The 12,510-nt window shown below is 38.2% G+C and overlaps 1 protein-coding gene across 38 annotated transcripts in view; it reads right to left on the bottom strand.

The window, feature by feature from the left end:
* Nucleotides 1-12,510, bottom strand: part of CNOT2 (CCR4-NOT transcription complex subunit 2) — a 121,248-nt gene that overhangs the window by 43,314 nt on the left and 65,424 nt on the right. For all 38 annotated transcript variants that reach the window (XR_016216885.1, XR_016216886.1, XR_016216887.1 and 35 more), the window contains one exon: nt 8,241-8,363. Coding sequence is in view for 29 of the 38 variants with exons in the window: in XM_089308699.1 (XP_089164825.1) it covers nt 8,241-8,363 (123 nt within the window). In the remaining 9 variants the exon portion in view is untranslated. The remainder of the gene's footprint in view (nt 1-8,240; nt 8,364-12,510) is intronic.

The following is a 12,510-nucleotide window of genomic DNA, read 5'->3' as shown; positions in this document are numbered from 1 at the left end:
AGCACCCAGGATAAGCAACAGCAGCAGACAGCCCAAGTCCTGGGAGACCCGAATGAAGTTCCAGGTTCCTGGCTTCAGCCTGGCCACCCTGGCTACCATGGCCACTTGGCAAGTGAACCAGTGGATGGAAGTTCTCTTTCCTTGTCTCTCCCTCTCTCTAATTCTGTCTCCCAAATAAATAAGTAAATCTTAAATAAACAATTAAGTATATAATATAATTGTTGACTACAGGGATGCCAAAACTGTAGGCAGCAGCTTAGCTCTCTGTGCTACAATGCTCGCCCCAGGAATGTTTATTTAGTAAATGTTTTTAATATGCATGTTAAACTTTCTTTATAGTTCCACAGAAGTGACCTCAATGTTTGCTCACAAATACTGACTATTTTCCCACTTTAAAAAGCTTGAGGGGACAGATGTTTGGGCTAGTGATTAAGATACCTGTATCCCATACAAGTGCCTGAGTTCAAGTACTGGATCCAGGCTGATAACAGCTTCCTTCTACCAAATACCCTGGGAGGCAAGCAGTGTGGTCCCTGCTACGTACGAGGGAGACAGGGAGTTTCAAGCTCCCAGCTTCAGCTCTGCCCAGCTGCTGCTACAGCAGATATTTGGGAATGAATCAAAAAGGGTGGGAGGGAGCTCTCTGTCCATCTTTGTGCCTCTTAAATAATGTCTAGATTTTATATCATTCTGAAATTTGAATTTTCAGATTAGGAATTCTCAACCATAAACTTTATGCAAATGTTCCAAATATCAAAAAGACTCCAAAATACTTATAATTCGAAGTACTTCAATAAGGGCTACTTAACATGTATGTTACGAATAAAATGGCATTTTCTTGCTATTTGGATGATAACAATAAAGACTGAGATTGAACATTTTGTTTGTTTAAAAAAAGAAACTTCCCAACTATTTCTAGAGCTATGCAGATGGTTAAAAGTTACATTTTTAGATATTTTGCTGTACAGATAAGGAAAAGAAGAAAATTAGCCCCCCCCACACTTCAACCACATTTAGTGACAAGAGGATATTGATACTAAAGAAACTAGTTTAATCACTTCTCCAAAGATTTTATGATATTAAGTAAATTCTACTCAAGGAATTATTATATAAATCCTTATTGTTTTGTCAAAATATTAACATACAAGAGCAACTGCCAGGACCCCATTATTAGCTGGCTTCAAGACTGAGCCAACCAGTGTCCAGTTTTCCTTTATCATAAAGTACAACTGAAAGTTTTCTGGGGCCAGTGCTGTGGCACAGTGGGTAAAGCAGCTGCCTGCAGTGCTGACATCCCATATGGGTGCCATTTCAAGACCCGGCTGCTCCACTTCCAATCCAACTCTCTACTATGGCCTCAGAAAGTAGTAGAAGATGGCCCAAGTCCTTGGGCCCCTGCACCTGCGTGGGAGACCTGGAGCTCCTGGCTTCGGATCCGCGCAGCTCTGGCCATTGCAGCCCACTGGGGAATGAACCAGTGGATGGAAGACCTCTCTCTCTCTCTCTGCCTCTCCTTCTCTCTCTGTGTAATTCTTTCAAATAAATAAACAAATTGTTAAAAAAAAAAAAGTTTTCTCACTTCCCAAAAACAATTATGAAATAACCCCAGACTTTAGTATGTTCAAAATGTCTTTCCTTAAAAGTTTTTCTACACAGGACAAAAATAATCATTATTTGCAGGTGACACATAATTACCTGAAAAACGTTAAGAAAATCAAGCAGAATGTCATAGTTAATGATTAATACTAACAGCAGCATGTATTAAACATTATCTGTTCTTCTAAGTGTTTTACATTGTTTTTCATTCAATCTTCACAATCACATGAGTTATGTACTACTGTTCCTATTTTATAGAGAAGAAAACTGAGACAGAGAGAGACTCAGTAGCTTGCCCAAGGACTCATAGCTAGTAAACAACATAGCTGAGATAGAAACTCATACACCAGCAGGATCTCTACAGTCCACATTCCCAATCACCAAAACCAATGAAAGAGTTTTTCTAAGTAGCTGGCTATACAATAAATGAACATGTATTCTATAGATCAGTAAAAATCCAATCTGAAAACTGATGAAAATGGCAACTATAAAATTCTATTTAAAAAGGGTATGAAGAACAGCAAGATAAATTGTTTTTTAAAAGGTCAAGACTGTTATTAATGTGCTACAGTCAAAAATATTTGTATATAGAAAGAATATAGAAAACCTTTCCTAAAATGTTAAAATGATCTATTAAAGCTGCAGCATTTTAAATTATGTTGTAGTTCTACATATACTCAGTCTGATAAACTGAACAAGATTTTATAAAACAGGCCCATGAAACATCAGATAGTATATATTAAGGGGAATATTTCCATTAGCCACAATTGAATGGTCTACTTCAGAGATGTGCAAAGTTAGCCTGCAGACCAAATCTAGCACACTGCCTGTTTTTGTAGATGCTTCAACTTAAGAATGATTTTTTTCTTTTGTTTTTTTTTATTTTTCTTTAACTTTTATTTAATGAATATAAATTTCCAAAGTACAGAATATTCATTACAATGGCTTTCCCCCCAATAACGTCCCTCCAACCCACAACTCTCCCCTTATTCATTCCCTCTCCCCTTCCATTCACATCAAGATTCATTTTCGATTCTCTTTATATACAGAAGATCAGTTTAGCATACATTAAGTAAAGATTTCAACAGTTTGCTCCCACACAGAAACATAAAGTGAAAAATACTGTTTGAGTACTAGTTATAGTATTAAATCTCAATGTACAGCACACTAAGGACAAAGATCCTACATGAGGAGTAAGTGCACAGTGACTCCTGTTGTTGACTTAACAAATTAACACTCTTGTTTATGGCATCAGTAATCACCCTAGGCTCTTGTCATGAGCTGCCAAGGCTATGGAAGCCCCCTGAGTTCACTGACTCTGATCATATTTAGACAAGGCCATGGTCAAAGTGGAAGTTCTCTCCTCCCTTCAGAGAAAGGTACCTCCTTCTTTGATGACCCGTTCTTTCCACTGGGATCTCACTCGTGGAGATCTTTCATTTAGGTTTTTTTTCCCCCAGAGTGTCTTTGACAGGCAGAGTGGACAGTGAGAGAGAGACAGAGAGAAAGGTCTTCCTTTGACGTTGGTTCACCCTCCAATGGCCACCGCGGCTGGCGCGCTGCAGCCGGCGCACCATGCTGATCCGATGGCAGGAGCCAGGTACTTATCCTGGTCTCCCATGGGGTGCAGGGCCCAAGCACTTGGGCCATCCTCCACTGCACTTTCTGGCCACAGCAGAGAGCTGGCCTGGAAGAGGGGCAACCGGGACAGAATCCGGCACCCCAACCAGGACTAGAACCCAGTGTGCCAGCGCCGCGAGGCGGAGGATTAGTCCAGTGAGCAACAGCACCGGCCGAGAATGATTCTTTTTTACATTAAAAATGGTTATCCTGTATCCCTGACTTTTCTCGCTCAGTCCAGAAAGCCTCATCACTACGTGGATTTACTACACGGGAAAGGTTTAGTGCTGGGATCACCAGATAACCTCACAGGGGAAAGAATATCTGACACCTTACACTTTATTTTTTTTTTAAACGATTTATTTATTTATTTGAAAGGCAGAGTAACAGAGAGAGGAAGAGAGAGAGAGAGAGAGAGAGAGAGACTTCCATCCAATGGTAGTTCACTCCCCAGATGCCCACAACAGCTGGAGCAGCACTGATCCAAAGCCGGGAGCCAGGAGTTTCTTCTGGTTCTCTCACGCGTGTACAGGGGCCCATGGACTTGGGCCATCTTCTACTGCTTTCCCAGGCCATACCAGAGAGCTAGATCGGAAGTGGAGCAGCTGGGACTCCAACAGATGCCCATAAAGGATGCTGACACTGCAGGTGGTGGCTTTACCCACTATGACATAGCGCTGGTTCCATAATCTACACTTTAAACCAAATACGCTCCTAATGGAATTAAGTCATTTGAAGAACAAAACATAAAAGACAGTAATTGGAGAAGAGCTATCTAAATAGGATCTCAGAAACAAAAATCATGAAAAAGATTTAAGGGACCACATTTAGTAAAAATGATACATATTGGGGCCGGCGCTGTGGTGCAGTGGGTTAATGTCCTGGCCTGAAGCACCAGCATCCCATATGGGCACCAGTTCTAGTCCTGGTTGCTCCTCTTCTGATCCAGCTTTCTACTATGGCCTGGGAAAGCAGCAGGTCCTTGGGCCCCTGTACCCATGTGGGAGACCCAGAAGAAGCTCCTGGCTCCTGGCTTCAGATTGGCACAGCTCTGGCCATTGTGGCCATCTGGGGAGTGAATCAGCGGATGAAAGACCTCTCTCTCTCTTTCTGTAACTCCGCCTTTCAAATAAATAAAAACAAATCTTTAATAAAAGATACATATTTATATATTACAAACTCTTAAAATAATTAAAAGTAAAAAACCAAAAATCATTTTTAACAAACAACATGAGGTTATTACCTTAAGACAAGGATATAGACAAGTAACACATTATCTTAATAGAGAAATGGGCACAAAGAAAGAGATACATATGGCCACTAACTATATGGAAAAGACATAATATTCTGTAGGTATATGTAAAATTAGTGATACTCTAAAATATTGTCTTATACATTAAAACAGTAAGTTTCCCTTATATATTAGCATACTCCCAGTTAAAAGCTGGTATTCTCAAGGACATATAGAATGCTAATTAGAGTAAAAACTGGTACAAATCTTCTGGTGGAAAAGATGTCAGTATGTCCCAAGAAATTTAAATCATCATATACCATTCATATAAATAAAGTCTAGCAGTAAATTATTCCTATTAAGATTATGGGTAATATTTTCTAAAGTTTCCAACAGATTTGCTATGCCGTGTATTTTCTAAAAAGAAAGATTACAACAACAACAGCAATTTATGAGATAGCTGCTATTAAATGGCTTCAAAAAGTTCGTGGAAAAATGCAATTTAAAGGAAAGTGTAGAGACCGGCACTGTGGCATAGTAGGTTAAGCCATGCAAGAGACCCAGAAGAAGCTCCTGACCCCATGCTTCAGACAAGCACAGCTCCAACCATTGTGGCCATTTGGGGAGTAAATCAGTGGAAGAAAGACCTATCTCTCTGCCTTTCCCTCTGTCTGTAACTCTGCCTCTCAAATAAATAAATAAGTTTTAAAAAGGAAGGAAGGAGGAAGGAAGGAAGGGGGGGGGAGGGAGAAAGAGAGAAAGAGAGAAGTTTAGGGGCTGGCATTGTGGCATAACGGGTTGGGGAACCACCTGCAATGTTGGCATCCTATATGGGCGCTGTTACCAGTTCTGGCTGCTCCATTTCAGATCCAGATCCCTACTAATGCACCTGGGAAAGCAGCAGAGGATGGCCCAAGTGCTTGGGCCCCTGCACCTATGTAGGAGACCCGAGGAAGCTCCTAGCTCTTGGCTTCAGCCTGGCCCAGGCCCCACCATTTGGCGAGTTGGGCCAGTAGATGGAAGATCTCTGTTTGTCTCTCTATATAGCTCTGCCTTTCAATTAAATAAAATAAATGTTTAAAAAGATAAAAAGAGTTTATTTTCGTCTAGGATATTGAAATTCATGAATAGTTTTTTCATAGTACACATCTTACATAACTTCTTGAGAATTCCTCTCAAATATTATCATTCTCATTTTACAGATGAGGGAACTAGGCTTGGAAGAGTTCTTGCTGACAGGACAAGTCAGTATCCAAACACATATCTGCATCTTAATCTGTATATTACACTTAGATGATTTAAAAAAAGTTCCATAGAGCAAATCATTCTGTGTTACTTCCCTGACAACCAACTAGACTGGAATTGGTAACTAATATACTTGAGTATCTGTGTGAATGTATGCATTAATTCTGAAACTCAAACACAGCATTTCTGTTATCTGTAAGTCACCTCTGCCATTCATTTTCTTTTTTTTTTTTTTTGAAAGGCAGAGTGGACAGTGAGAGAGAGAGAGAGAGAGAAAGGTCTTCCTTTGCTGTTGGTTCACCCTCCAATGGCCGCCGCGGCCGGCGCGCTGCGGCCGGCGCACCGCGCTGATCCGATGGCAGGAGCCAGGAGCCAGGTGCTTTTCCTGGTCTCCCATGGGGTGCAGGGCCCAAGCACCTGGGCCATCCTCCACCGCACTCCCTGGCCACAGCGGAGAGCTGGCCTGGAAGAGGGGCAACCGGGACAGAATCCGGCGCCCCGACCGGGACTAGAACCCGGTGTGCCGGCGCCGCTAGGCGGAGGATTAGCCTAGTGAGCCGCGGCGCCGACCAAGCCATTCATTTTCTTAAAAATAACTTAATTTTTTCATTTTATTTGAAAGTCAAAGAGACACAGACAGAGAACTAGAGATTGGTAAGAGAAAAATCTTCCATTTATATGTTCACTCCTCAAATGCCCACAACAGCCAGAGCTGAACCAGGTCAAAGTCAGGAGCCCTGAACTTAATCTAGTCTCCCACATGATTTTCAAGGACCCAAGTAATTGAGCTATCACCTGCTACCTACCCAGGATATGCATTAGCAAGAAGCTCAATGGATGCAGAAAAGCTAAAATAAGCATTCCAAAATGAGATGCAGGTATCTCAAGCGTTAACCACTGTACTATACACCTCCCCTGTTCACTCATTTTCTAAACACACTCTATTTCAGATTTCAGTTCCAAGTCTAGAGGTACTTCAATGTGTCTTCATATTTTGGCCTTCCTATTGAGATGCCAGTTGGGACTCATACCCTCTAACAAGGTGCCTGGGTTTCACTGCCATTCCAGCTTCCTGTGGATTTGCATCCAGGGAGGTGGCAAGTGATGATTCTTCCCCACCCCCATGGGAGACTTGGACTGAATTCCTGGCTCGCAGGTCTGGTTTGGCACAGCCTCAGCTATTGCATGTATTTAAGGAGTAAACCAGCAGATGAAAGGTATCTCTATCTCAGTTCTCACAAATTATATTTAAAAAAAAGATTGTTGTGGTTTAACAAAAATTTCTGATGTCTTTGCATGGCTTTTTCATAATAATCATTTTCCATAAATTTCCTAAAGACCTCTGATAAAACTTTGTCATCAAAGGGTAATATTTCATCACAATTTTTCTGTCAAACTTAACTTTATTACAATCACAAAAACACACAAATTGGGAGTTTTATGGTTTTTGTGGTTATACTATCAAAAATACATCACAAATTCTTTACCTACAAACATTCAAATACAGAAATAATGATTCAAATATAATTTACATTGAATACCTAGAATGGCAGTTAAGACCTTTAATGATGCAACTGATAGCTGTTTCCAAAATGAAAAATTTTCAAGTAAAAATAAAGGAAGAAAATATTAAAACAAGGGGGAAAAGTAAAACTATACTCCAAACTTAAACCTAAGTTAGGCAAATTTGTGAAATCCTAAAAAGATACAAGTGATATATTGATAATCAACTTTATAGCAAAATGAGATTTGTTATATACCTTAGAATTTTACAAGTGCTCTAAACATCAGTAACAATTTCAATGGGTTAACAGCTGCAGTAGATTGTTTTACATATATAGTGAAATTGGGAATAGTAATTTTGTAAAGGTTTTAAAAGGAAAAAAACTTTGGGTCGGTACAAAGTACATTATGTAATCAGCAGGATTACAGTATATAATAAAGTAGCTAAATAGAATTCGAACTGAAAGTAACTTTAAAATATTTTACAAATTTGCTAATTATGATTAGGCTATGCCCTAAGCCCTTTTATCCCAAAAGGGATTACTGGACTACTAAATCTTTAAAAGCCCTTAATTCATATCTCTGTATCATCCACTATATTTTCAATACAGTTTTTCAAAAATATCTCTACTGTAGAACCCATATATTATAGCTGATAAATATTCTCTGCCTGTGGTCCAGCTTTAAAGCCATAATATTACACAATTAAGGATAAAGTTTATTTGAAGCTTGCCATTATAATTTTTAATCTGTGCAAATCTGCCATCTACTCTTTATATGATTTGTTTTAATATAAAAGTAAGTTACTTCCTGTATTAAATAAAACCCACTGGTGATCTAGAAGATATACTATGTGATTTTTGAGTACTTCCTACCACAGTATTAATCTTATCCCAACATGACATCTGTGTTTCCCATTGGAGCGTAGTTCATTGTCTTTGTATCCCAGGGTCTAACACTGTGCCTAAAACGTAAGTTATTCAGCCACAGAATACTCCGCAGTTGGTGTGCTGCTAAGTAAAAACAATGCAACTGATTAACTTACCTCTTTTTCTGACCGATGTGGAAACATAGAAGACTGGCTGTAGTACATGTTTTCGTCATGGTAATCACTGTCGACCCCCTCTACAAACTTCTTTCTTGAAGCACCAAACATGCTGTTTGTCACCTAGACAAAAATATTACTTTTATCAAGAGAGATATTTTGGCGATGTCCAGCTTTATCTTATTCTCATATGGAAAATGAAATTAAGGGAGAATTGACAAGATACAGAAATTGATCAACTAAGGGCTAAGGGAACTATATGATAAAGTCATAAATCTGATTTTCACAAAAGATTTCCAAGCCCTAAGAATATAAAGATAATCTTAAAGCCTGTATGATGCAGCAGAATTTCACTTACTTTTAAAAAACTTACTCACATATTCTTGAAAAACAGTAACCTCAAACAAAATTTTCCAATAGATTTTTTAATTAAAATAGTGAAAATCTTCAAGTACACCTTAAAACTGGAGTTTCTGATATTACTGTCTATTTTCTAAAGTATCTGTTTTCCAGAGCATATCATCTTTACTATCTAAATTCACTGAGATACAGCATTTTGTGCATCAGTATATAGTGGTATACTAGAATTTTACCTAAAGCCATAAGTACCCACTCACATAACAGGACAATTTTATATTCATCACACTGGTATGAACTTCTTATCTCAATTATGGAAACTGCTTAGTCTTCCATTTAAGTATTTTCAACACCCAACACTAGCAATTTTGAGCCCACACCAAGATAATTACTAAAATCTGGACTAATTTTTATTTGTAATTTTTTTAAGGTGATCTCTATGAAGTTTCCAAAACAATGAACTAACCAAGGTTATTTAAGGTCAATGTATTTTCCCCATAACAGTACTATGAAGTTCAAAATAAACTGAAATGCCAGTGGCAACAGATTTCTAAAAAATCTGAATCTAACAATTTTCACAAGTACAATTTTGAATGAAAATTCACCTCAAACTTGACACTGAATATTTTCTTAAATTGTAAGTAAGAATTGAACAATATCCTCTATTTTTTATTGCAAAACAAAACATCGGTCACTACGAAAGTGGTGAACCGATAAGTTGCAGATTACGAAGGCCAAATTTTATGTGCATGCTATTTAATAACTATTTCTTAAATTCTGCTGATTTGTAGGAAACTCTTTAAATACGCTTCCTAATGAGGTCTGACAAAATGGTATTCAGTTAAATATAAGCAACAGTCTAAGGACACCTTCATCATTTCTTTGCTGTTTTGGACTAGAAACCTCTTTATGTTCGAAATATAGAAAGATATTTTTTAAAGCAGCCTGTAGGTAGGCACTTAATCTTCTTTGGACAGTGAATCCCCTAGTAAATCTCACGAAAGCCACTCTGCAATACTAAGTGAAATTTCAGACTACGATCCCATATTCCTATCCAACAACCTATTAAGCTGTCCCCAACAAGGATTCAAAACAATATTCTTTGGTGAGTTTATATTTTCAGAAAAGAAACATGGGTAAAAAAATATAGTTTACAAATAAAAATCTGATATAAAAGAGATTATAGAAGTTTTGTTTTGTAAAAGTTAAGAATACATTTAATTCTCTTCATAGGACCTTTAATATTAAACTCCAATTCTAAGCAAGAATAAACATGGAAAAATAACATGAAAGTATACATAATTCAATAAATTTTCAGGTGAACACCAGGTTATCTCTTACCAAATTTCACACACATAAAAAAACTCAAATGAATACAAAGTGAACTCTTCTTCTGACAACATTTGCATAATATTTTTCATCAAAATAAATTATAGACTGCTAGATTCAAACACTAAAATTATATAGATTAAAAGCTTAAAGCTTAATATAGTTCAAAGAGGTCTGTTTTGAAAGTAAAAGTAACTACATGGAATGTCTCTAGTAAAAGAAAATACAGACTTGTTCGGCTTCTATCAATACCAGATTTTTTCAAGACTCACTGTGTGTTGAAGGGAGAGGGCAGCAAACATGAAGCACTTCATTTTTGCTTTGTGCACTTCAACACAGAAATTCCATCATGAGTATACTCATTATTTTGGTACGACTTCAGCATACTGTACTTTCTAAATATAAGCCCCAGTCTAGGGATGGGTACTGGGACAACATAAAGTTCTGAACAATGACAAAGTCAGAAGAAAAATATGACAAGGCAAGTTTTTCATAAAGCTATAGACTAATTTAATTTTAAAGGGAATAGGATGCCTCAACTACTTCAGCCATCACCCCTGCCTTTCAGGGCACATAACAGCAGGAAGCTGGAATCAGGACTCAAACCCACACTCTCCAACATGGGCTGTGGGCATCGCATGCAGCATCTTAACTGCTATGCCAAATACCCAGAATTTGGGATGTATTTTTTTTTTAATGATTCTAGTAAGTCTGTAAGGAACATTCTGAAGAGGGGATAAGAGAAGCAGGAAAATGGCATAAGGGGCTAGTGACAGATGACCATGGTTTGCATGGCACTGGTAGCAGCAGAGGTAGTAAGCAGTGTTGGATTAAAGGAATACTTTGAAAAGAGCTGATATGAAAGAAAGGCTGGAAGGATGGCTGTGGGATACAAAAGGGTAACGTATCACCTTTTCCCCAGGGGAAGAGAATAAGGTCAAGTACCTAGAAATCAGCTTAGAGGATATATGGTTACTATTTTAAAAATACTATATAGCTAATCCTCCGCCTTGCGGCGCCGGCACACCGGGTTCTAGTCCCGGTCAGGGCGCAGGATTCTGTCCCGGTTGCCCCTCTTCCAGGCCAGCTCTCTGCTGTGGCCAGGAAGTGCAGTGGAGGATGGCCCAAGTGCTTGGGCCCTGCACCCCATGGGAGACCAGGAGAAGCACCTGGCTCCTGCCTTTGGATCAGCGCGGTGTGCCGGCCGCAGCATGCTGGCCGTGGCGGCCATTGGAGGGTGAACCAACGGATAGGAAGACCTTTCTCTCTCTCTCTCTCTCACTGTCCACTCTGCCTGTCAAAACAAAAAAAAAATTACTATATATCATGTATCAGGGAACTTCAAACAGTCCATGGAAAATTGGAAATAAAAGTTGTTTATTCTGCTACAAAAATTTTTGTGAAACTCATCTATAGTCTTCATGATACACCTTTTCCATAAACGTTTTCAAGACTCCTTGTATATTAAAGTCAGTTCGATAAGTAGATATAATTAATTACATATTTTCTCTTGTGCTAGATATAAAATGTTAGAATCTTTGATATGTATTATTTTTTTTTCAAGTAAACATTTCAAAGGTTTTCATCTGCTTTATTAACTGATCAGCTTCTCTCAATTCTCAGAACAGATTCCAACAAGAAGCACAAATTGAGATTTTTACAAAGGAAAACTAAACCTATGTTCCAAAGTTTCTTAAACTTTTTTGAACACAGATCTAAAACACTTAATCAAAATACTTTTTCTTTTGATTCCACTGAACTAAGTAACATATTCTAAAAGGTACTTAACAAAAATTAATCTTCTCTATCAGATTGACTCTCAAAAAAAACTGGTCTGGAAAAGTAGCACACAGAGAATTTTGACTGGATGCAGGATGGAAGAACAAAATTGGCTGGCTTTTTCCCAACATACTCACCTTCTTTCTTTAGTTTGGACTAGTTATAAATTCCTAACATATGACAACCTCAGTATTTAAATACAGTATTTCAAAGCCAAACATGGTAAACCAGAGTAATTACAGAAAAGAATTTTCAGAAGCCCCAAACTTGTGAAAATCCAACCAAAAATCTCACAGAAGCCTGCAAAAGTGGTCCTGATGTAGGTGGGATGAATGGCAATCAGGCAGAAAACAAGAGGAAGAAAATCAAAAGAAACAAGAGGCAAAGCCTGAAGCTTCTGAAATGGTCAAGGGAACAAAATTAGGACACTTAATAAGTGTAACTTGAATATACACAGAAAGACAAGAAAGAATGGTGAAAAATAGATTCAGACCATGTCCAAGGCAAGATGGACATTTAATCTTACACAAATGTCCTTCAGCAAGGCCTCTGGTGAGGAACTTAACCTGAAACCTTTTATTGTCTATAACGCTGGGAAGGGGGACCTATACCATGGCAGAATGGTCCTTTCCTGACAACAAATACAATTTAATCTCAAAATCAATCTTCTTTTTAACTCAAAATTCTACCAGCCTATTTTAAAGTGCTGCTAGGTATATCCACCTGAGAAGTACAACTTAAAAAAAGGAATACTTAAAACTAAATTGTTGAGTGACTTTCTCCAACTTTGTTCTGTACATCTCTA

Source organism: Oryctolagus cuniculus, chromosome 11, assembly GCF_051225735.1.
Source record: "Oryctolagus cuniculus isolate XC-2025 breed Fujian yellow rabbit chromosome 11, ASM5122573v1, whole genome shotgun sequence".
In the NCBI taxonomy this organism is placed as follows: domain Eukaryota; kingdom Metazoa; phylum Chordata; class Mammalia; order Lagomorpha; family Leporidae; genus Oryctolagus; species Oryctolagus cuniculus.
This window is presented reverse-complemented; position numbering and strand designations above follow the sequence as displayed.